Genomic DNA, 25,628 nt, shown 5'->3' with positions numbered 1-25,628 from the left:
CGCTAAAAAAAATTGAACCATTACTGTAGTCTAGGTCAAGTTGGAAAATGTCCAATAATCTCGAGATTTCGGAAATGCGAGGGTGTGGAATGGTAGCAATAGATGTCGTCGACTGTCAACAAAACGCTGCGTATGAGGCCAAGACTACTGACGCACGGTTTTATCAGTTAAATGTTGGCTCATTTGCCACTTTTCCAAGTCACACTCCCGATAGGAAAACATGACCATAACAAATGAACTTGTTTGCTAGTTTCCTATGTCATTATTAATCACCTAAAGGTTAGCAAGGTGAAGCGGAAAGATGTTAAAACTGATTAACTGACAATTTTGGGTGCAGTCAGTGTTAAATTGTTTTAACAGCATTTCTAAAGGATTTTTAGCAATCACGGTTTACTCTAGCTGAGCGGGTATCATAAGGGACCATGATATTTTTGAGAGGTATTGAGCAATTATCAAAGCAATATGTTCTTTCTTCAGGGCCAGGTCGTGCAAATATTTTTTTTTTCGATTTACTCCATATCAGTGTCTTTTGCGTTGTTCACTTCATTTTTTCCTTATGTGGGAATTTGTTTTTCTGGTTATTGCCAACGTCCCTCGCCCCCCCCCCCCCCCCCCCAACTCCATCTAAAATATAATGAGCCCGAAGTTTCCACTTCACTGTAATACAGTCCTTCTCAATCTTCCTCTGTCTTGACCATTCCAATTTCTTTTTGGTTTGTATCGTCATGTCATTCATGTTTTTCTACATTAGAGAGCTGTGCTTTTATGAGTCGGAAAAATGACTCGATATCGTCACATAGGCCTGGCATAGGACTTTAGAATCTTTGCAACGGTTTGATAAGACTCTTCACTCTGACACGAATCAGATTGCAATTTTACTTGAATGAAAATACAAGCAGGCTTGCAACCGTCGTCTTGCGACCATTTTTCGTACCTGCAGTCTGCTGAGCGATGGTGTGTATTTGAGCGCAGAATCATATTTGGTAAACCAAACACATTGCTTGTCTGAATGTTTTCCTTAGGATCACACGGCTACAGTTCGTGAGTCCAAGGCCAGCCTCTAGCAAAAATCGTCGTCACACGTTTTAAGTAATCATGATAGTGTCGATAGAGTGCCTGTAGAGCGCGCGGACCAGGATAGATGGAATTGGCATGGAGATCATTTTGCACACCACAGGAAATCCGCGTCATCATCGAAAACAATTGAAGGGCTTGTCATTTGAGAGGCAGGGCAGGAAAAATGCAAATGAAACGTGAAACGTAATCCGACCTGCGGAATAACAGCATGTTTCACTGAAACTTCCGATCATTTCGCGGCTATCAAACTTTGGGTACCAAATTTTCATGTACCGTCGCATGTGCTAAAATGTCGACGGCGCCAGTCCATTTCTCTTCTTTAACCCCTGCAAAATGCCGCGTATTATTCCTCATCGTCCTTGTTCTGTGTTTAGCCAGAAGTGGCTCAACTTGCCCGGAGAATTGCCTCTGCTACCGGACACAAGCCGGGCCGACAGTTCGCTGTAATCACCATTCTCTGTCAAGAATACCAAGTGTCCCTTCATCGACAGTTGTCTTGTAAGTAGACTGTAGATAATGGTTGTCGTTTTACACGCGTGCAAAATGTTCCTCTTATATATATAACAAAGAGTTAACTGTTTGGCCAATGGCATATTCATTATTTATTTAGAAGGCTTTGGAGGGATTTAAACACTCAGTTGATCTCCCATATCGCGAAGCAGTCAAAATTCAAGTCCAGTTGGGTTTCTTCCAAATAAAATAACCGATAGCTTTGCTACTCAATAATTTCTTTGCGTAGAGCATCGCTAGGTTCTAAAGTTTATTTCGTTGAAAAATAACATCCTGGGCATCAAATGCGATGGTAAATCTTCGTTTATACTGCCATCGAAAGCACAACAGACCCGCGTGCCCATATTATAGTAAGCGCTTGAATGAATTTCTATCCTTCCGGAACCAAGTCTGGACTGTCCGAAACCAGAAGGAGCAGTCTGCAACGAGACGCTCTAATGCAGTTAATTCATTAAATTGTCCTGCACACGACGGTCTCGGTAAGCATACAAACATGACCGAGGTTATTTTCGCCAGACAACCTTTCTGACATTTGGGGATTGGCATTTCAATACCACTGACGCCATGTTTATCCACTCGAGTGATTCGGTCACGTCTAATAACTGTCCATGTAGTATTTATCGACGATTTAATTAACTGTTCCCTCACGCTCAGCTACCGACCAATTAACCAGTGACATCTCTCGGTATAATGAAACTTGTTTTTAACTATAACATACTCTATTTAAATTTTACCGTATCGCGTTTTGTCGCGAGCGCCGTTGAATGAAATGTTGAGTGAAAGTATTTCGTGACCGTGAAAAAAGTAAAGGAAGATGTTTGCACCTTTTGTCATTTCCGAAACAATTGTTGGAAATATCGCAAGAAATGCGGACATATCTTTTCATACTTTAATATAGTGGCTACAGCAACGAAGAAAGAAGTCTTGGTAATTTATTCATGCGATATTCTGTGACATGCGCCTTTTATAATGTAAAGAAATTTATATCAAGTACACCTCGCGAAAATAGTCACTTTACGATGTAGGTTAATTATAGTCTAAAGGTCTGAAGTGGAAAATAGGATGATCTAAATCCACGTTGAGTTTAAAATCGTTTCGACACACCCACGCGTAAGTCTCTCTAGTCGACCAGTGAACTACCCAGGCCATAAAAAATACATTTATCTCTCCTCCTCCGGAATTGCTTTCGAACGAAACAAGTTTCTATTCATGGCGTTTTTTTAGAAACTGTAAGTTCCTGTGGTCGAATACAGACGACTTTCAAAAGTTCTGGCCAGTTTTATCATTGTGATGAAAAGGTCATTCAATTCTTCAGTTACATTGGGTTGCCTTTTCGTAGGTATATACACCATAACAATGGCCTTTATCTCTTCCAGATTTAAATGGAAAATAAATTTGACCAAATGCCATTTCCGGCTGACTTCTCTTGTCCCCTTAAATTTGACAGTAAGCTTGCATAGATAAGGAGAATGCTCCCTCTAGTCGACCAATGAACTACCCAGGCCATAAAAAATACATTTATCTCTCCTCCTCCGGAATTGCTTTCGAACGAAACAAGCTTCTATTCATGGCGTTTTTTAGAAACTGTAAGTTCCTGTGGTCGAATACAGACGACTTTCAAAAGTTCTGGCCAGTTTTATCATCGTGATGAAAAGGTCATTCAATTCTTCAGTTACATTGGGTTGCCTTTTCATAGGTATATACACGCTATAACAATGGCCTTTATCTCTTCCAGATTTAAATGGAAAATAAATTTGACCAAATGCCATTTCCGGCTGACTTCTCTTGTCCCCTTAAATTTGACAGTAAGCTTGCATAGATAAGGAGAATGCTCCCTCTTTAAAAGATTTCTAAATTAAGATTTCCTTTGATTTGGAACTAGTCTATACGTTGGACGTGCAACGGTTGATACACTTTGGCGACATGAGCAGTGGATAATGAGGTCGACAGTGGTCAAATAAACATCGCCTTGTCGCGTCGCCGGTATGAGTTGATTATCAGATCGAACATTACAAGGATGATTTAGGTAACCACATGCAGTTTTCATTGACGTTTCGAGTGTCAGTGGTGCCCAGCGACACTGAAACAGTTTGGAGTATATGTAGCTTTGTTAAATCCTATCTTTTGCCGTCCACTTATCTTTTCCTCTCTTTGGGGACCGTTCATTTTTTATGAGGGGGTGGGAGCTGGTGGGATTTGGGAAGCACCATTTAAAAATCGCATGACCCCCCCTCAGCTTACCAATTTTTTCACATGGCCCCCCTTATAGCGGTCATTTTTTGGGATGCCCCCCCCCAAAAAAAAAAATTGAACAAACAATATTTAGATTTCAACTTTTTTAATATTTCTCTATTATCCCCCTACTTCACGTTATTGTGCTCACTATGAAGACAATATTTACAATCCCAATACTACAGAGAGCTGTTGTTTAAAAAACAAATCAAAAGAAAGAGAAGTCAATTTCGGATCTCCTAGTTATGGCTTGCCCTGAGCGTGTGGCATTTGGCCTCTCATTGACATCTTCCTCATCTGAATTGATGGATGCAAGAATGACGTCAGTTGAGTCATCTTCTCCCCCAGAGTCAATGGTATCACTGTCATACTCATCATTGTCACTTTCATCCGTTTCACTGCTGTCAGCACTTGCCCTGTTGTCATTTTGTATCAATGTCCTGGCATTTCTCAGTGTTGGTTGGCTAGCTCTGAGAGGACTCTTCTGTAGCAAGCATGAATGTCTTACAATTGCCTTTCTCACTCTTGCTGCTTTTCAAATGTTGCTTCAGCCCGAGGTGGTTCAAGTATTTGTTTAGTTCTGGAACACGTAGCTTTTTAAGCTTGGTTACATCTTCGCACAACTCAGTCCAAGGATAATTCTCATATGATTTATCTTTTGCGTCCCTACTTAACTTTGCCTTTTCTTCTGCTCTCTTTTTCCTTTTAAATTCCAGCACTTCAAGATGCTGAAAATAATCCACCAGAAACTTTGATTTGACAATAAACTTGCCAGCAAATAGAGCAACGCTCTCTGGGTCAGATAAAACCAGCCTGCCACTTCCATGCTTTTTCTTCGCTTGGACCCTTGGCTGCCAGTCATCTGGATCACGCCCTTCTTTTGGGGTCTTCTGGTAGGAGAGGTAGTGGTATTCCGGTAGGCAGGAATGGTCAGGAACTGATTTAGGGTATATTTCTATGGGTGGTCCAGTCCAGTTACAACAAAAAGAACAAATTTCTCCTACCTTTTCTCGACAGGACAACTTAAGAAACTCCCTGTAGTTCTCCCCCTCCTCATAGTGCTCATTCATAAACTTCTCAATCTTACGGGAGTAGCAGTGGCCTAGAACAGAGTCTTTCCTTGCTCCTGCATTGTGATACTGAACCAAGTACGAAGTGTTGTGAAAAAACTGGAAATCTGTGGATGTGTTATGTGAAACACATTGTTACATTTAACTTACAGATGTCTTTATTTGGAAGGTTTTTACCTCTACTCTAGTGATAGGCATTTGTGACCCCTGTTGGAACAAATGGCATTCTAAAGGAATTTTGCAAAGCCACGAGAAACGATCGTTGAAACAGAAAGCTGTTGAAGTACAAGAAGATGAGCCGGTAAGTGTTAATTTTTGGTCAGTGTTCCTATTTTTATCTGGACATTAAAAACGCATGTATGCTTCACTTTTATAATGAGAAACTTCTGTATTTTCCTATTGTGAAGATAGCACCTAAAACTGTTTGAACATTTTTACAATAGTACGTGTCTTTTAATATATCGTTTGACTCAGGTCTACATTTCACTACACGAATACAACATCAAACGGTTACACGAACCATGATCATTCAATAATATCAGTTCAATATAATAAATAAAAAAAATCGTCTTTCCTTTTCTGGTAGGTCACTAGTTCCTCCTCTGCTGATGATAAAACCATACCTTAGGGTCTCCGGAAAACAAGCCTTGGCTATATTGTTAATCCAATCGGGAAAAGAGCGCATTACTACATGAGCATCATGAAAGAGGCTCATTCCAAAATGCGCAATAATGGCGAAAGCGACGAGTCGTTTAAGAAAAGGTTTACAGCTGAACGATCCAGGCAGTTTGACATCTTACAAGCAAAAGAAGCAATCTTTCTAAGTGCGGATGGCTGTTCAGAAAGGGCGAGTGAGTTTTCCATGCCAGGGTACCAGTTGAAGCCCAGTGATGGAAGAAAACTGAACTTCTCCATCAAAGAGCACAGAGCAATGGTGGAAAAGTTGAATGTCATATTGAAAGATGTAAAGGAACACGATTCCACACTCTTTCAGTCCAATGGGCTTGCGAAGAATTTGCCCACAGTTTTAATGTAAAACAGATCAAATGTATAGAAGCTAAGTTTACGACGGTCACGCAGGACATGGAAGCACTAGAAAATAAGAAGAGCAATTATAACAGCATATTCAAGAGCATACTCAAACAGCACATCAACAAAAGGAGAAGGAAAAAAGAAAACCGCAGAAAGTCAAATGAAAGAAAGAGGAAGCGGACTGAAAACAACTTCCAACGAGTTTATGGAATCTGTGTTGGAAACCCGCTAGGAAATGATCTTCCACAATGCCTTATGCACCCTCCTAGAACGGCCGTCCCGGAAGAGTGTATTAAAGTTGAGGATGTTGCCACGTCGTTATTTAGAAGAGATGGGCCATACATCGCACAGCTCTTGGAAGGGAATTATTTTACCAATGCTGCAAGAAGCAGAATCACCACAAACCTTGAGCAGGAAGTCAGAGATTATTTTTACACCCTCATGTACCCTGAAGAGTACACTCTGACGGAAAGCATTGCTGCTTCTTGCAGCATTGGTGAAAGAGACTCCCATAGCAGCACAAGCGGCGACGAAGAACTCGAAGACAGCGAAGATGAAGATGAGTGCCAGTGAAAGTTGCATTCGAAAATAACAGTGTTAAATACTTCTTTTCAGTAGCTACAAATGCTTTTTGTCGCCAAACGTTTTTTTTAAAGGAGAAGGAAAGTTTGTAATAAATTTGTATCCTGCCTTCTATGTTTATTCTATAGCAATTTTTTTGATATCCAAACATGATGCCATTTTAAAGTTTTACTAAAATATTTCACATGACCCCCCTTTTTCCCTTATTTTTTTGGGATGGACCCCCTCGAAAGCCATTTTTTTTCGCATGGCCCCCCCCCCCAAATCCCACCAGCCCCCCCTACCTTATAAAAAATGAACGGTCCCTTGATATAAGAATTCCTTCAAATTATCACCTTTACCTCTCAGTTTGGCTTTCTGGAAGGGTTGTTTTGAGCTGCAAAAATGTCTGAAACTTCATATTGTTTGCGATGAATTTATTGTACAGGTAGCCAAAATTTGCCGGGATTCTTCATTGAGATTGTAACACTTCTCTTACTAATCTCTTCTTTTACTATCGAACTATACTCTTACTTTCATTTCTACAAGGGTAAAGGGGGACTGATTGCTTTACCTGTGTCACAATTACTTGAGATCCCCTTCAGGTATTCGAGAGTTAATCATTTCAGTTCCGGAGTCAAGGCTCAAATCAGGACTTGTGGTTTAAAAAAAAAACACTAAAAGAAACGCTAGTGTGACCAGTCAAATGAAAGCTACTGAGCAGCACCTCGGCACGGAGTTTTTGGATCCGAAACAGCTTTGTTCTATGATGTACTCTCTCTGTTCAAGTGTGTTACTCGATAGACCCCAATATTAGCTCGAATCGAAGTGCGAGTGCGAGTAGAGAGATGGCGAAGCAGTCTGCCATGTAGTTACAGAATACTCAGAAAAAGCAAAAAAGATCCTTATGTGTAATTAGATAGCGAAAAAAGAAGGATAACCTATAGAATCTCTTTATAGCTGGTTTAAGGCAGTTTGGGCGAGGTACAATTTCTTTCATGTCTCATTTTACTCGTGCTTATCATCGTTGTGGCTTAACCCAGCAAAAATGCTCCAAGGTCAAGAGAAAGCCTATTTTTAAAACAGTTGTCATGTTCGCCTGAGAGAATTTGGTTTTCAGACACGATCCTAGGATTATCAGATTCTTAAAATCTCAAACCTACCGTCTGGAATCAGTTGTTTTTAAAAGTAGAGAAAATTTAGTAATTTATCACTGGGAGAGGGGGAATTACAAGGTTAATTCGCTAAGAACGTGGCTTAGAGTTAACGGGATTAAACGACTTTTATTGCTTGTCACTATTAAAAGTAAGAAGATTAAAAAGTGGCCGCTGTCGGCTTAGCACTGCACAATGAAGAAAGACTGACTTTCGCCGCACTAATTCTCTGAATATTGAACCTAATGTCAGTTTGCATTACTTTGTCTTCCTGTCTTTTGTAAAAACTAACACAGACGTCAACGTCAACATCAGAAAGCTAGATGCAAACTTGCAAAACTGCTATCTAAAAGGAAGCTATAGCTGTAGAATTCCTCTTAGTAGCAAAGCGAGATTTCTTTGGTTATCTGAGTGTAATTTTATCTCATTAAAATGATTTTTTTTCTTAGGAAACCTTCCCTTGTACCGACTGGAACGAATGCAGCAATTATTTTGCCAAAAGCAGCGTTCAAAAGTAGCTATTGTAAATCTTCTGTTACGCTCGTACAAAGAGCCAAAGAAGTTCAAGTTTATTTTTGTGAACATCATCTCATTAATATCTTTGTAATAATCTCTGATCGTATTTCCTTTGAGAGAACACATGGCAAATATTATCGTCTGCTGGTAAATCGGTTATCAGCTTTGACCCGTGTGGGCCTAACTGATCGGTAGCTGAAACGGCGCAACATGAAATTCTTTTGATTTGCTCAACAGCAACGGCTTCTCTTAAACACCTTTACAAGAGTTGCGGAAGCTCTAGAAACAGGAAAAGTATTTAAAACACGATCAGATCTGTCAACTTACTGAATCTTACGATCAGAAAAGGCCATATTGAACCGGAAAGTACGTTCAATTTTGCAGTTTGCGGAGGACTTTTTTCCGTTTGCAAGCCCATTCACTCAATACTAAAAAGGTTACATGGCACGTAAAGCATGAACTCGTGTCTACTTAGGTATTAATTACGCGCCAATCATGAAGTCATCTCACCCCTAAGTGACGTGACATTTCAAACAGTCCGCCATTGTGGAAAAAATGATTGTGAAAAATCATCAGAACAGCTCCAAGAGTGATTCCAAAAAATCGGAAGCGTATAAAGAGACAAGAATTGTTATTACTCTGGAATAAAAGCTCTGTTAAATCCAAAATCTCTCTAATACAGATATTGAAGCTTTTAAAAATACTAACCTCCGATGAAACAGTATTTGAAAACATGGTTCACGTGACGAACTAAAACAATTCGCACACCCCTTCACCGGACTAAAGAGGATATATTTCAAGAAGGTTTTGACATCACCATTTGCTAGGTTGCGCAAGCGCATTAAAATTTTAGCAGTTTTCGGTCAAGAAAATGACTGAATGATAGACAACAGTCCTAACAATAGCCAAATTACATCGGGTAAGAAGCCCAACTTGGCAAATCTTGGTCAAGCCATGGGTAGAGTACATCCACTCAACTGACGACGAGCTGGATTTTCTACCCAAAGTAAACCTCCACGGTGAAAGGGGTGGAACTGCGTTTTAAAGTTAATAAAAATCAGAATCACTTTAAACCATGCTTTGAATCTTCAAGCAAGCATACACGTCTGCCCTGCACGTGTGACTTGTTTGCCTTGCACGTGCAACTCCTTTGCCTCGCACGTACGGCATGTTGCACGTGTCACAGATCATCTCCTCCTTGACGCATCCGTTTAATCAATGGCGATAACTCCCGCCCCGTTCAACATCATATTTTTATTTCTGTCGTTTTTCCTGGTAGGGATTTGCGGTTCAACAACATATCAATAATCGAGGATGGAGACTTGGCCGAGCTTCGACACCTCACTACCCTGTGAGTATTTTTGTCCACTCCAAGATCTCTTTTCTTTTTTCTTGGAGATGTTCATGCAAGCTGTACTTTAGCAATGTTTCTCAGCTCAAAGTTCATTCATTTTCACAGATTCCTCAGCGGAAATAATATCCACACAATTGAAGCTGAGGCCTTCAGTGGATTGTCGTCGCTCAAATATCTGTAAGTAGTTTAACAACTTCAGTCTGTCAGGGAAATAACTAGTATGTCATACATAAGCACTTGCATAAACACAACCATGCTGTACTTTTTCCTTTTTAGATATTTGTTCAATAATAAGCTAAGATGGATACACGAGAACGCTTTTAGTGGCCTCAACTTTCTTGAACAGTTGTAAGTATGAAGAACAACGTCTTTACTAATTCATGCTCGCTTTAGTCGGAAAGTGGTCGTTAATGCGCAGCTTTTTGTAGATGCACATTAGGACAAAACTGTGCGCTGAATGGTGTTTACTTCTTTGATGTGACATCAATTTGAAACATTCTTTAGCAAAGTGATACTGTTGTTATAGACCCTTTTCGTAAATGCGTGTGCATTTAAATTAGCCTTACCATTCTCGTTTGAGAGTAAAAATTCTTTTGAATTGTCAACTCAAAAAGAGGTTAGTAAGGCTAATTTTAATACTTATAGAAGAATTTTGAAATGGACTCCACTTATGAAAAGGGTCTAAAAGAGAGTTTTGGTGCTGCTTACTGATTCAGTCGACAAGCCAACACGTCATACTAATGGCTGAACTAAAATGATCGGAATTTCATTCATATAATCACACTTGCTTTATTCTTGCAGATATTTGTACCTAAATGAAATAGAATATATTCCAGTAGATGCTTTTAGTGACCTAACTGCTTTGGAAAGACTGTAAGTCTAAGCTCCAGAATATGGCTTTCGTGAGATACCTTGTACAGTTCCCTTTTTTTAGTCTCTAACATAATCATATTTGTTTTTCTTTTTTTTTTATGTTTATTTTTCCTATTGCACGTCATCTTCCTGATAACTTAGTTGCCTTATGGGGCAGATTAAAAGCCTTCAATGTTACGTTGTTTGTCAGATATCTCCATCACAACAGATTGAAGTCTCTTCCAAGGGGATTGTTCAAGAATCTTCATGCACTAAGAAGACTGTAAGTTAGAATGAAAGCGCACAAGTTTACGGCCATTAATGATATTCTTGGTTTTCACCAGTCATGTGATCAAAACTAAAAATCGTAACCATTCAATAAATAAATTCAAGAATCTAGGATATGATAGATGATTGCTATATAAACAACCTCGCCAAGAATCAGGTTTCTGCTGTTGTTCATTCGCCCGTTATTCGCAGAAGCGTGTCATCCAAATTTATAGAGCTTTGTATGGAGACGCCATGTTTGTGCCCTTCGGAGGGGCACAAACATGGCGGCCGTAAAATAACAAAAACATCCGTCCTTGAGTTTTGCTATTGAAACGAACATTTTTACTCTAGTGCTCCGACACATTGAAATAAATGCTTCTTCTAGTGCAAGCACCGTTTATTTAACAAAAACTAAAGCGATAACTCGTCTTTTGACCTACGCGACAGTCTTTTCTGGCCGCCATTTTCATGTCACGCAACGCAAAAGCTTGGAGTGCTCTGTTACAAAAAGAAGAACTCTGTCGAGCTAAAACATTGCCAAACGTCACGTTCCTACAGGGCCTTTTATCTGATGAAACTAAAACCTCAGAAGGAAGGATAATTTCTAATTTTGGAATATGACTACGTCACATGAAAACCAAGAATACAGCTTATAGTTATCTAAAGTCACTCCTGATCGAGAGTTTCGGTTTTGCATGATGGTTGCATTGGTTAATGAAATTCTGTCGTCCAACCAATGATTGCAAAGATTTTGTTTTCTCAGCCAATCTGATACAAGCCCCGAAATTTACTGTTGACTTCACGTACCAAAATGTTCCCCCGCCTTTCGCCTCAGTTGTGCAGTGATTGATCGCTCTGAGTGGTGGATTCTGTTTCGGCGGGAAAAGGACGGAAGCTGTAATGCACAAGCTCACTGAGACGAAAGAAACCGTGCAGTGAGTAGAACGCGGCTAGCCGCCGACTATGCAGAAGGTAGCCAACCTTCTGATAAAATTTATGAATGAAATAACTATTTAAGATACTCTCCTTATCGATTGCAGCCGGCTCGACTCCAACCCTCTGAACTGCACATGTGACATTCTGTGGCTGGCCAGGTTGCTCAAGAAGACACCAAACACGGAGACTGCAGCTACATGCGCTGAGCCCGCGAATATGCAAGGAAAACCATTGGTGAGACTCACGCCAGAAGATTTCAACTGCGGTGAGTCCTTTTAACTCTCTAGAATATTTAACTTTCCGCCGCTTCCAACGGGAGATGATTATTTTTCAACATATTTTGGTGAAAATGAATCGTTTTGCCATACGCTGCATGAAGTGCAGTTTTTGATAAGTTGTATTTGTGACGTCTTTTCGTTGCTTTCCCAAAGTTTTCAGCCAATCAACGACGCACGTGCAATTTATCGTCAAGTGGTCACTCTTCTGCCTCTTAGAATATCTTATTTTTCGATTGGCCAAGCAAAAAAAGCTGACATAAAAATGTCAAAATGCTTATAAAAACGTTATCAAAGATCAGTGGTCCGAAGTCGCTGTTACAATTGCAAAGCTGTGAGCAACATGCCTTCAACAACAAAAAAATATTGTGCGCCAAAGTCGTATATGTACTGGCTCAAAATATTTGCGCACCGAAGAACGTGGAACAAACTTATGCTTTTTGCAACATTACGTTTTAAATTTATTCAAAAGAAACGTCGGTGAAAGAGCATTCCTCCAGCTGAAAAAAGTGACTGCCATGAATTGGTGACTTCGTGATTTTGCGGTGTTTATTTTGAATAGGAGAGCTAACAAATGTATCAAAATGTATAACCAATCAATCCAATCAAACTTTACTGAAAGTGGGTGGCACTAAACTAATAAACTTGTGACCTTGTAAAGAGCTCTAATGCTCTAACCATTGATCTGCCTATTAAAAGCTGTACTTGTTATGTTTTAGGAAAATAGGAAAACGATCTCTGGTTAAAAATTTGTTTAAAACGAGTTGCTTTTGCCGAATTTGTGTACTATTTATCACATTCTGTTTATCTGGTTTTCTTTCCAGTACCACCAACATTTGTGAAAACACCGACCAACATCGAGGTGTCTGTCAGGGATCGACAGGTGTTGTTCAGATGCCTAGCCACAGGCTACCCAACACCGACTATAACATGGCGGAAAGACGGAAAACCTCTTAAGTCAGACACACGTCACGTTATGACTGAAAATGGCGCGTTGAACATCATTGATCCTAGGTTCTCTGATGAGGGAAGTTATGAGTGCGTAGCGCAGAACTCTGCTGGCGAGATTGTCAGCAAGGCGGCGTTAAATTATTTTGGAGTTGAAGGTAATAGGCAATTTAGTTTTCCAGTAGCGAAAGAAAAAACACAGAGAACGACTGTAACCGACCCCATCAAAAAATAGACCATCTTTGCTTTCTCGCATAAGTCAGATTTTTTCTTTGGTTAAGTTATGATTTTATGCGCAGTATGTGATACACCTTTCTTGATGGCACTGAGTAACCTTAACCCTCCCTACTTTGCTTGGCCAGGAAAGTAGTTTGTTTCTACATCCTTCCATCGTACACTTTGTTTTCCCTTAAGGCCTCTTTAGAACTCCGGAATTATAGAATTCCACTTCTTCATATTGCAGGGAAAAAATTCCAGTTTTATAACTGCTTTTAACATGCTCTGTTCAACTCTTAGCTCCACCATTCCTGATCCAGTATCCTCATTCTAAAGTGGAATCGATAGAAAGAAATCCCGTTACCCTAACTTGCCGCGCCCGCGGTAATCCGAGACCTATTATCGAATGGAGTAAAGAAGGTCTGCCGTTGAACTTGGATCCTCATTATGAGGTCATGCCATCCGGGGACTTGTACATCCGGGAGGTGCGCATTGTGGATCATGGAACGTACAGATGTCGTGCTACCAACAGGGCTGGGGGCGTGGCGGCTTCAACGAGGTTGATTGTAACAGGTATGAAATATCCCTAGCGAACAGAGCATTTTCAAACGAAGAAGAAAGGGAACGAACGAGCCTCGCTCTTTCCATCCTTCCTTCATTCAAGACTTCATCTATTCTCGGGTTGATGAGGCTGTTTAGGGTTTAGCAATACAATATGCAATATAGTATGCTAAGTTACTGTGTTGGTCGAGTTGTTATTGTCTCCTTAATTTGCTATCGAAACTTACTGCATTTTCGAGGCTCTGTAAAAATGGGTTATTGACCAAATGTGAGGTCAAGATGGCTGGATATTGGCCAAGTTCTTTTTTTGCGTGTTTATAGACCGAGACGGAGTCGAGGTCCTTAAACTCGCAAAAAAAGAACGAGGCTAATATCCAGCCGTCTTGACCGACCAAGCTTGGTCAATAACGGATTTATTATATGGCTGTCGGGGAAATTTTTTTGCGGGATACGGCGGGTAGTCCCGAGCGGGCAAGATAGCTCCATCTTGTCCGCTCGGGTAGCCAATCACAGCGCAGGATTTTATTCATCTTGCCCGCTCACGGAGTTAGCCATACAGTAAGGCGCTCTTACAACTCAGAGCACAGATCTGATATTTGACGTTAATTCAGGTGCCAATCCACAAACATTCATGATTCGATTTTTACGAATTCCCCTCGTCTGCCACCAAATTCATATGTCTAGATTAAGTGTTGTGTTAATTAATTGGAGACAGCATATTTTTGCGCGTTTGAACATGTAACCGTAATGCCGCCGTGATCCCGAATAATACGCCCCAAGAGAAACTTAGGAGGTATTAATCTCTTCTAAATTTTCCTTCAGCCCCACCAAAGTTTACCACAAAACCCGAAAGTACCGAGGTACTTGAAGGTAGTACAACTGAACTCCATTGCCGAGTGAGTGGTCACCCAGTACCAGCTATCGCTTGGACCAAAGATGGCGACCGACTGCCATCTCGAGATCGTCACGTTGTGTTACCTTCCGGAACTTTAAGAATACTGTTTGCCTCGCCGAGTGATCAGGGGCAGTACGAGTGCCAAGCGATCAACGTTATCGGAGTGAGACTGGCTCGAGCGTTTCTGACAGTGAAACCGCGAGGTGAGCTCAAAAACCAGTTACCAATAAAGTAGGCTTAATCGTGACATCAATGTAGATATTCTCGTTAGTGCTTTCCATATATTTCTTACAGTATTAATAAGGAGAATTCCAATGTTCCTTTTCAACAGTTCCACCGTCCATCGTGGAGTCGCCCACAGACATTATTGTGTCGGCTGGTCAAACAGTTCAAATTCGTTGCTCCGCTTACGGTGCTCCCAAGCCAATCATAACATGGATCAAAAACAACGTACACATTACTGAGGCAAACAGGTACTCGTTTGGCCCATCCGGAACCCTGAGCATCCGGGATGTTGGCAAGGCTGACGAGGGGAGGTACGAATGTGCAGCTCGCAATAGCATTGGCGCAGCCTCTGCGCAGATGACACTCACAGTGCAAAGTAAGATTTACAGTGATAATGCATTTATCCTTTGCCATTAAGAATTTTCCAGTTGTCTTTTTGTATGACATAAATTAACTAACGCGGGTTTTGAAAAACACATTCAACTGCTTCAAAATTGGATTGACAGCTAAAAGGTGTTATAACATAACTAAACCAAAGCGCACTCTCTGATTGGTTAATTCAACGTCTACTATTTGCCCATGAGTGTACGCTGCTGACGTATGTGCTGATGTCTACATATAAAGCACTTGGGAGGTTTGCTAAGCACTCAAGAAGCTAGAGTCGTACTCGGCTATTACCTCGTGCGACTCTTGCGCTTCTTTCATGCTTAGCAACCTCCCGCGTGCATTCACAACTCGATAGTGTACGCTATTCCGTTTAACATTTGTTAGTTGTTACTCGAATAAATACGACATTCTAGACGAAGTTCAGTACTGAGCAAATTTTCATTTCGATGCAATGCTGTCCTTTGAAATTTGCCCCAACCCTTGTAGACATATCATCTAAGAGACCGCCCTGTTGGTCCATTACAAGCGCGTGCTAAGTGCTATAATTTTCGTGGTATTTCCTTTCATCTTATCACTGTAAACAACAAGTTTTAGTTCTCACCGATACTCCCCCCACCATGACGTTAAACCATAGGCTATACAATCGATCAATTAATTGATATTTTCGCTTTGTAGTCCCTACAGACGAAAATAGGATTGGTATTGACATCATTAATAAAACGGTGGTTCAAGCCAAAGAAAATGTGGATAGGGCTCTTAACGCCAGCATTAAGAAGCTCTTTGCCTCTTCGCAGCCAAGGAAACCCAGCGATCTCCTCGCCCTCTTCCGTTTTCCATCACCCGCCGCCCAGCAAATCGCCCGAGCCGCGGAAATATTCGAGCGAACGATCCAGCTGGTTCATGAGCACGTGAAGGAAATGGACAGGGTGAATGTAAGCAACGACAAATACAACTTCTTTCACCTTCTGTCTCCAGCACACGTGGGTGTGATTGCCAACTTGTCAGGTTGCAGTGCCCACCGCCGGATCAACAACTGCTCTGATATGTGCTTCCACCACAAGTACCGCACCTTCGACGGCACTTGCAACAACCTGCAGCATTCCATGTGGGGCGCGTCTCTGACGCCATTCAAGCGCCTGTTGAGCCCTGTTTACGAGAACGGTTACAACACGCCCGTGGGCTGGCAGGACACAGAGGGAAGGCCTAGCGCGCGCCTTGTATCAACAGAGCTGATATCATCCAATGAGGTGACCGACGATGCACAGTATACCCACATGTTGATGCAGTGGGGACAGTTCTTAGATCACGACATCGACTTCATTGTCAGCAGTCTGAGTACGTTGAGATTTAGCGACGGTCTGGATTGCACGAAGCAGTACAGCGTTTGTGATAATCAGCCGCCATGCTTCCCTATTCCAATCCCAGCTAACGATCCCCGCATAAAGGGACACGGGTGCATGCAATTTACTCGCTCAAGTGCGGTCTGCGGTACCGGGACGACCTCGGTGTTTTTCAGCGCGGTGACTCCGCGAGAACAGATGAACCAAATCACTTCCTACATTGATGCGTCAGTCGTCTACGGTTCATCGGAAGAGGAGATCATGAATCTGCGAGATTTGGAAAGCAAAGGATTGCTCAAATCAAACCCCAACATCGACAATGGGAAGCCATTGCTTCCTTTCAACAGGGACACGCCCATTGAATGTCTCCAACCAGACAACAGCCCTGTCCCGTGTTTCCTTGCGGGAGATTTTCGCGCCAACGAGCAGCTTGGCCTTCTGTCGATGCACACCATATGGATGCGTGAACATAACCGCATTGCTCAGGAGCTGGGAGATTTGAATCCTAACTGGGACGGAGACAAAGTGTACCACGAGGCACGTAAAATAGTAGGGGCCGAGATGCAACATATCACATACACTGAATGGCTCCCTAAGATTCTTGGCCCTCGAGGAATGGCCCTTGTGGGGACCTATAGTGGCTACGAACCGAATATCGATGCAGGGATTGTAAACGCATTTGCCACAGCAGCTTTCAGATTCGGTCACGGCCTCATCAATCCGATTATTTTCCGTCTTAACTCTTCGTTTCAACCCATCGAACAAGGTAACATTCCTCTTCACAAAGCGTTCTTCTCGCCTTATCGGCTAGTCACCGAGGGTGGCGTGGACCCAATTCTACGTGGGCTCTTCGGTAGGGCCGCCAAGAGTCGCGATGACAAGCACCAACTTATTAACTCGGAGCTCACAGAGAGGCTCTTCGAAATGGCTCACGAAATAGCCCTCGATCTTGGTGCCCTCAATATTCAGAGAGGAAGGGACCATGCTTTGCCAGGTTAGTTACAAAATTTTTAATTTCACATGATTGCTAAATTTCTGTTGGACAAATGCAAAGGGCCTCGCCGACGATGCAATATTGCTGACGCGGCTACTAAGCCCTGATGATTGAGGTCATGGCCATGCAACACACAAACCAGCGCTTCACTTGTCCCGATTATTCCTACTCACGGGAGCTGAAATTCCAACCAATTTTGTATTCAAGGTGGTCTGCTAATTGAATAATTTTCTCATTGACTCCAATAATTCTTCAACGTAATCCAGTGTTAATCCAATATAACTATGTATTTTTTATCAAAGCGGGCACGATGTCCTTGACCTCTTTCATGTTATGCAAGGTATGTCATGGGTGTAACGCAGCAGGTGTAACTTAACCCATCACACTAGAAATTTAATTTCATCATCGCAAAGATTCAGCGAAATGTTTCTTATATATGCTTAAACACTTCTCATTCATGTTCATGCATCCCAATTTTTCCAGGCTACAACAGTTGGCGTGGCCTTTGCAATCTCTCTGTGGCTGAAACATTCGATGACTTTAAAAACGAGATAGTGGATAGCGATATTCGTGACAAGCTGCGAGAACTTTACCAACACCCTTCCAATGTTGACTTGTGGGTAGGAGGTCTTCTGGAGGAACTGGTGCCCGGCTCATTACTGGGGCCTACTTTCGCTTGTATCATAGCTGAACAGTTTAGAAGAACACGAGCCGGAGACAGGTAAATATAATCATCCCTAGGAATTTAAAAGCTTGCGTGATTGGCTAAAAGTCACTCTTGTTTGAGCACTTATGCCTGACGCTCCAAAGAACGATTTCAAAATAGTAAAACAGTACAGGGAAAAACACTTGTTCAGCTAGTCTGTAGTCTTTGCCAAAACGTACTGTCGTACTCTCCCTTTCCTTTCAGATTCTGGTATGAAAGCCCGTCCACCTTCGACCACTCTCAGCTGATTCAAATCAAACAGACCTCACTTGCTAGCGTTCTGTGCGACAATGGTGACGGCATTGATCGGGTTCAGCGAGACGTGTTTCTCCGCGCCACCTACCCCACGGGATACGTTGCGTGTTCTTCAATACCCCGTATGGATCTGCGCATGTGGAAATATTGCGAAGACGGTATGTTTAATTGAGTTAAAACTGGTCATGAGATTTAACTGATTTAAAGACGTGTCCACTGCTGTAGAGTTTAGCAGCTTTGGCTGCCATTTTGAAGCTGCCGGGTGTAACCTGCAAAGAGATGGCATCTCATCCCAAGAGGGGCAATTGTTTTGGTTGTTTCGTGTTACATGCAAGGGAACCGCAGTAAGGAACCAACTTTTTAAGCCACCCAGGGGTGTTCGCCAACCATACCAACGTCCTCATTTCAGCTGTTATTATCTTCTTTATTAGATCACTGTTCCTCGCCAGACAAGACTCCTACGTTTACTGAACATGTTCAAAGCCGCCGCTTTAAACGTTCAGCTGAAGAATACAATGCTGATACAAGAGAACTAGAATTCAAAGAAATGGAATATATGGACTTGTATGATGAAGAGGACCCTGCTGGCGAGGAAAAACAAGGGTTAATCAATCATCCATTAGAACAAAAGGATTTAGATTTGGCGGAAAGAGTCGAGGAACTTGAACAGACAGTAGCAAGCATGGCTGGAAGTTTGAGGAAGCTAGAAGATGCATTTAACAGGCTTCAAAGTCAGGCAAGTGTCTGAGTGTTGCAGAAAGCTAAATCAATGCCAATCCCTTCCGTGGTAAATATAGTTACACGCCAAGCCACCAAGTCAGAATAAAACATGCTTCCGGTGGAAAGCGCGGGAAAACGTGCATTTCCCAACTCGCGGCTGGTCTTGTTATTTACACCTGATTGGTCGAAAAATGGTAGTAGCTTTGTCGCGATTGGTCATGAATTGCTAGTGCTTACGATGCATGTTCCATGAGGTAATATGGGCAAAACCAGTGAAATAACTATCATGGAAAGTAATTTTTGACTTACATGTAAGTGTCGACTTTCATATGAAGATAAACGGATTTTATATGACTTGCAACGTTTTGACTTTTCTGGTAGATGGAAATAGATAGAGAAGTAGATGTACTCAAAAAAGAACCAACTGCGAAAGAAACGAAAGGCTGTGGAGTTGATCAAGGCACTGCTCGTATGGAGGGCGATACATGGCAGAAAGATGTTTGTACTCGGTGTTCTTGCAAGGTAAGTGATTTTTTTCTCGTTGTCTTGTATTTAACCGTCGTATTGCAAAATGCAACAGTTCAACATTTAGATAAAATACAATACAATCAACAAGTGTTAATCACTTATGAAGGCCCCTGTGTTGTGTTCTTGGGCAAGACACCTTACTCGAACGGTGCCTATCTCAACCCAGTTGTCTCTCCCTTTGGCTGGCTGAATGCTCAGTGGAGAGTTGCCTGCGTTGGACTCGCTTCATGATACTGGAACCGTAGTTACCCGCCTATCCGATGAGCACCATGGCCCTGAAAAATATTGTGTTACTCAGTTCTTCTTCAAAAAGAGTTCTTCAACTTTTCTTTTTTAGGAAGGAGAAATTCGGTGTATAGCAAAAATATGCGACGAGCTATTATGCGAGAAATCTCACAAAGTCCAAAATGAATGCTGTCCGCGCTGTCAAGGTAAGTGAACAAAGATTGATAAACAGGATAATCGAGAGAAAGAGAGAGAAAGTGAGAGAGTTAATTTTGCCTCTACAATACCTTAATTTTTAGATGCTGTTATTATTTAGAAAAGGAAGGTTGATGTTCGCCACACATACATCATTTTCCTTGTATGATTGGCTATTCTTGTTGCATGACAGTTTCATAGTTTGGCAATTGTATGTCATAAACTTCTAATTTCGACAGTTGCATTCCCCTATGCGCGCAATAAGGCTATGTTTGATACATTTTTTATCATTCGCATATCAAGGAACGGTTATTGTCCTGATCGGGGTGTCTCGTTACAACTGGGGCGAGGGGGGGGGGGGTCGAGAGGGCAGGTGTTCGCTGCTATATAAATGGGAAGTTGCACGACTGTTTCATTATATATTAAGTCAAAGTTAACTTATTGCATGTATTCATTTGCTCGTCAGTCGGTTGGTTTATAATTGGTTGGTTGGTTGATTGGTTGGTTAGTCTGTCTGTGTGTCTGTCTCTCTGTCTGTTTGTTAATTAATTGAGTAATTAATAATCTTGATTTTTCCACTCAGTTCCGCAAAGAATAAATTGATTAACCAGTTGTTTTTGCTGTTGTTATTTTTTTTTTCTGTACAGAGTGAACCGGTTCACCGTTGCAACCGTCCAGGCGAATCAGCTGGTATAAATATATTTAGATCTGTGAAAATGCCGTGGTTGCTGAAATACTCCTTTTTGGCCACTCCTAAATTATTTTTTATTTCGCAAACATTAGCAAGTAAGCCATTTATTCGTCGGCTTGATGCTGACTACATCGGGCCCAAGATCGAGAATTCAACCCTGGCTAGAGTCACTTTGTTTTTTCCAGTTGTTTGGCACATGCATTGCAGGAGCAAACTAACAAAAGGCCACTGGATTCAGCCGGATTTCAGGTTACAAGCTAAGGGAGCAGCGAGGGTAGAACAGATATTTCGTGCAGGGATGTAGTGGTCAAAATAACTCGTGGTTGCCGTGGAAACCGCAGTTGAGCACCAATTAAAATTCAGCTTATTAATAATAACGACGCTTGAAACTATGTGCATTACACGAAACCTTACTCGATAAAGTAACGTGACCTAACGTGTCACAAGTGCATGGAGTGGCGTTACGTAGCGTGACGTACAATGACGTGACTTCGCCCCCTTTCTATGAAAATAATTTAGGAACGGTCATGAAGGGCTCACGTAAATTTAAGCCATTTGTTTTATTTTTATTCAGCTAGCATTGTGTTTAATTTTGGAGCTATGAATGGATAATTGGCTTACAGAAAAACGCTTGATAAAAGCAACGCTTGCTGTAACTCTCAACAGACGGGAATGGAAATAAAACGTTTTTAGATATTGGATGTTGTAAGGCTGCTTCGCGAAGTAAGCATATCTCGATCGCGCCCAGATCTCTCACGATAGGAACGTTATCTAGCTCCGTGCGGAGAGTTAATTCCTGAGCTTAAAATGGAAATTCTCTTAACCGATTAACATACATTTCTTTTCATGTTTGTTCTGAGAATTAAGTTGTACGTCAAGTCAATATAGCTTTAGTTGTTCTAGCTAACTGTAAAGCTAAGTATATGAGAACGCAAAGAAAACTGAGTTTTGCTAAATCTCAAGATGTCTTGAGGCTGTCAACCAAAAAAGCAAAAGATAATTGTGTTTACAACTAAATTTTACAAGGTTGAAAGGATATGTTTAAAAGAGTAGGAAACGTCTAAAATGTTTGGTTTTTTCACTTTTTTACTCTTTTAAACATATCACGTTTAGCCGTGTAAAAATTAGCTGTAAACATCAAGCGAATATTATGGTCATAATTCTGTTTGTTATACAAAAGAAAGGAGAAAACATTTTTCGAATGTCCCTATCTTAATTAGTTGCCTCCAGCTGCATGGTTAAAAATTCCATAGCCTACGAACAATCCCTCTTGGCAGCTCTTAATTAGAATAAATAAAGTATGCAGCTCTGGAATAAATAAAGTATGTATGTAAGACATGGTAGAGGTGGAGGGAAAATAGCCCTTCCTTCTCCGCTACTTTGAGAAAGATTGCTCGCAGCCGATGAACACTGTGATTATTGGATATAGCACCTTTCTTTTTGCAATCTCTAGTGAAGCACAAAGTTTGTCGTTTCTCTATGTAGAGGATTTTTTAATATCTTAATAAGTAAAAACCCCCTTTACATAAGGGACTTCTCTCGAGTTGTGCCCCGAACGACAGAAATCAGTTCATTACCGTATCGTCGACTAACGTTTGAGAAATTGTTATTAACTAAATAAATCAAAATTTATTAAATTAATTAAAGCCTGGTTTCTCATTGCAACTAATCAATTAAACATCATTCTTTGCAGAGTAACAGGTTTTTTGGAATGAAGGTAGCTCAATTTTATTATCAGCTGCTGAGAAGGTGAACCGAATTCTACATAGCTCTAGTAGTTAACAGCGCCAGCCGAGCATTTATTTAAGTTCGTCAGTCTTTGTTTTCTCTCAGAAAGATAGTATTGCGCCTGTATATGAACACCTCGCTACTTCGGACAGTTCACTTAATGCTCTTCTAGAAATCAGTGTTAAAAATTGCTTTGCTATGATAAATAAAAGTAATATTGCCCTTTCCTTTGGGTACTGTTTAATAGTTTTCGACCGTGGGAACGAGGTTGGGTGCCAATGATGAACAAGTCAGCACTGGTTTTGCTCAGATTGGCGAGGAACAAAACAATGTATTTTCAGTACTCTGATTGGTTCATTGTTTTAGCCAATGGCTTAGCCCCACAACTGAAAACAAAAGTCAAATTTTCGGAGACAGCAGGCGTTTTGCGTTTTGGAGGTTTCAGTTCCCTATCCAGACCCTCTCATAAGAAGGAACGGCTTGCTTTGAAGTTGCCACGTACTATGCAATTTCTGCGATTCTTTAATGAAAAGCCTTGCCAAAGTAAGTGACCACGTTGTCTTTCCCATTTTACGCCAGATTCCACTTAGTCTTTTAGGATCGTCAAGCAGAACCTCCCGTAATAGAGGGGAGAAACGTGACTACGTTATTCAAAGGACGGCTGCTTGACGATACATGTAACTCTACCTTGGTCATTGTTATACAGAAATGCGACATCTCCTGCATATGCAGTTTGTAGAGCGATGGCGCAAGATTAAGCGAGTTTGAAAACACCGAGATTATGCGAAAGTTCTTGTCACTTTCCTAGAAATTATTTAGTTTCCTTTCGTTTGGTTTTTGGGCACTTAGTCTGTGAACAGGTTTACCAATGGGTACGCAGACGGATTTCAGCCTGTTGTTTCACGTCCATGTTGGGGGTCCCTCGTCAGTAGAAAGGGGTGTAAGCGAAGGGAACCGAGAGGAAACTGAGAAGAAGTAAGAGCCCACCAAATCCAATTTTCCCTCAGAGCCAATGGCATCAGTTTCGTTTAACTGTTGGTGGTGAACCAGTAAATCGGTATAAGTTAAGCTTAATTAAGTTTCAAATCTATACCAAGCCTGAAATACCTAGCAATGCTCAATTTAACTGCAGCAACAACAACAGCAACAACAGCAGGTAAGTGAATCAACTTTATTTCAAACTGTCCAAAATATATGAAAAAACTCATTAAGCTTATAAGCTTACATGGTAAGCTTATTTATATTTTGTTGAGTGTCTTTTGTCATGGACTTACCTAAGCCTTTGAGCCCCAATTACGCATATGCGTAATTAATGGTCGTGTTCTTTGTACCACTTGTGACGCCATCAATTTCAATGTCATCAGATATTCTTGATAAGCAGATAGTAGTACTAGGCTAGGCCTTTCCGTACAATGGTCAGGTTTAGATATCGACGACATTCCGACGTCGCAAATCGAAAAACGTTATCAGTTTTCGTGCAAAAACGGTGGTAAAATGGTCCATTACGCCTATGATTGTCCAAATTTTGGCTTACGCGCATGCCCGGAATTGAAATATTGCTCAATTTTGTACCTAATCCTCGAAAAATCTCTCCTTTTAGTAAGAAAAGCTTTCTTAGCAAAACTTAGGCTTATTTAGCGTCATGGCAGCTAAAAAAACCTGACTAAACGGTTAAAAACGGTATTTTTTGGCAAAAGTTTGGTATTCAAAGGGTTAAAACCAAAACGTTCTACTTCTATCAGTTCTAGGAATGCAAAAATTATGTATATTGATTTTTTGGGGTTTTGATTCATCACCTTCAATAAGACCATCAACAAAAGCCTTTGACAATGCCTTAAAACATCGATCTTTAACTAGGGAACTTATTATAAGGTTGGTCCAAAACAGGGTACTTGATTAAGGATCGGGTCTTAAATAGGGTTGGGAAAATCACAGATTTTGGTCTTATATGGGGTAAGGGTTTCGGGAAGCAGGGTGGACACCCCCACCCAATTTGTCTGGGAATACCACTCCCTCCCCTCCTGGGTCAAAGATACCTCTGCCTCTAGTTCCTGGCTGACCTGTCAGTCACATCACCAAGTGATCAAAAGAACACTCAGGCAAATAAGAGCATACTGTGCATATATGCATATATGGGGTCCTGGAGGTAAGCATGGATGAATGTCTCGGGGGGGGGGGGGGGGACTCCCACATAAAAAGGTTAGGGGTGCTGGTCATACCTCTTAGGGGTGGTAAAAAAGCAGTTTTAGTACCTCTTGGGGTGTTCAGCCTCAAAAGGTTCAGTCAGCTGGAGGCTGGAGCTATTGAGGTACCTTTCAGGGTATTGGGCCAAAAAAATATGACAGGAGATAATGTGTTACGTAAGAATTGGTACCTCTTAAGAAAAATTTCAAGCCACGCCCACAAAACAGGATCTAGGTACCTCTTAGGGGTTCTCTTCAAAATTTCCAACAAGCACTCCCTTCTTTTTTAGATTGGAGTTCCACCCAGGGGGGAAGGTTTATTTAACATGTGCTGTAGGACCATTTCTTGAAGGGTTCTGAGTGCATCCTTTCCTTCTAATGCTCTTAAGTGCAATTTAAAAGACAACTTGAAACCAGTGTCAAGCAAGTTTTCATGTTGTATGTTCCATGTTCATGTTGCTTAAAAATACTGTAGCACGAAATAAGTACGTGTATAGCCGGTGCAAATTTCACAGTAGCCATTGACATACGAAAAGAATTTTGCAAATGTCAACTTGCATGGCTGTTATATAGAAAGACTAGTAAATTACAATATTTAGAGAGGAAGCCACTTCAACCTTAGATGCTTTTCATGCAGGTCCTCTATACTGGTAGAATTTGAATTTGGAGGTGTTGCTTTTTGTGGAGAGAGGAAAACTGGAAAACCCGGAGAAAAACCCTCGCAGCAAAGGGAAAACCAACAACAAACCAAACCCAGCAGACATTCGGTGGGAAGCAAGCACTCTGACCACTGGGCCAATGATCCCTGCTCCCCTTGTGAAGTGGGCCTAACTACTGCATCCTCTATTTCATGTCTATCTCAGAAGACTAGGCCTTATCCTAAGATTATTGGATTAGGGTTACTGGGTTTAGGGTTAGCAGGTTGTAGGGTGGGAGAAACATGGATACTTGCAATAAAACCTCATTTTCCTCGCTTTATATACCCTTTTATT

The 25,628-nt window shown here is 41.3% G+C and overlaps 1 protein-coding gene and 1 pseudogene across 1 annotated transcript; both read left to right on the top strand.

Moving 5' to 3' along the window:
* Positions 1 to 1,267: 1,267 nt before the first annotated feature.
* LOC110066770 (peroxidasin-like) lies at positions 1,268 to 22,678 on the top strand. The gene is made up of 18 exons (XM_089279009.1): positions 1,268 to 1,575; positions 9,432 to 9,503; positions 9,612 to 9,683; positions 9,783 to 9,854; positions 10,308 to 10,379; positions 10,570 to 10,641; positions 11,669 to 11,829; positions 12,664 to 12,945; positions 13,304 to 13,576; positions 14,387 to 14,662; positions 14,791 to 15,060; positions 15,747 to 17,405; positions 17,889 to 18,126; positions 18,316 to 18,524; positions 18,798 to 19,102; positions 19,468 to 19,608; positions 19,952 to 20,045; positions 20,682 to 22,678. Exons 1-18 carry the CDS (start codon positions 1,367 to 1,369, stop codon positions 20,684 to 20,686), a joined length of 4,482 nt encoding a protein of 1,493 aa, XP_089135135.1. The 5' UTR covers positions 1,268 to 1,366; the 3' UTR covers positions 20,687 to 22,678.
* Positions 3,155 to 7,539, top strand: LOC149096878 (uncharacterized; annotated as a pseudogene).
* Positions 22,679 to 25,628: the final 2,950 nt, after the last annotated feature.

Source organism: Orbicella faveolata, unplaced genomic scaffold, assembly GCF_042242905.1.
Source record: "Orbicella faveolata isolate gen_17 unplaced genomic scaffold, um_ofav_v1 contig_47, whole genome shotgun sequence".
In the NCBI taxonomy this organism is placed as follows: Eukaryota; Metazoa; Cnidaria; class Anthozoa; order Scleractinia; family Merulinidae; genus Orbicella; species Orbicella faveolata.
The sequence above is the reverse complement of the archived record's forward strand: the minus strand, read 5'-3'. Positions and strand labels throughout refer to the sequence as shown.

Bases quoted from the DNA above. Each gene is read 5' to 3' on its own strand.
- LOC110066770 (XM_089279009.1), top strand. From the start codon at position 1,367: ATGTCGACGGCGCCAGTCCATTTCTCTTCTTTAACCCCTGCAAAATGC. The intron at 15,061-15,746 runs GTAAGATTTACA...TTCGCTTTGTAG, and splicing joins GATGACACTCACAGTGCAAA to TCCCTACAGACGAAAATAGG. The intron at 18,127-18,315 runs GTAAATATAATC...CTTTCCTTTCAG, and splicing joins AGAACACGAGCCGGAGACAG to ATTCTGGTATGAAAGCCCGT.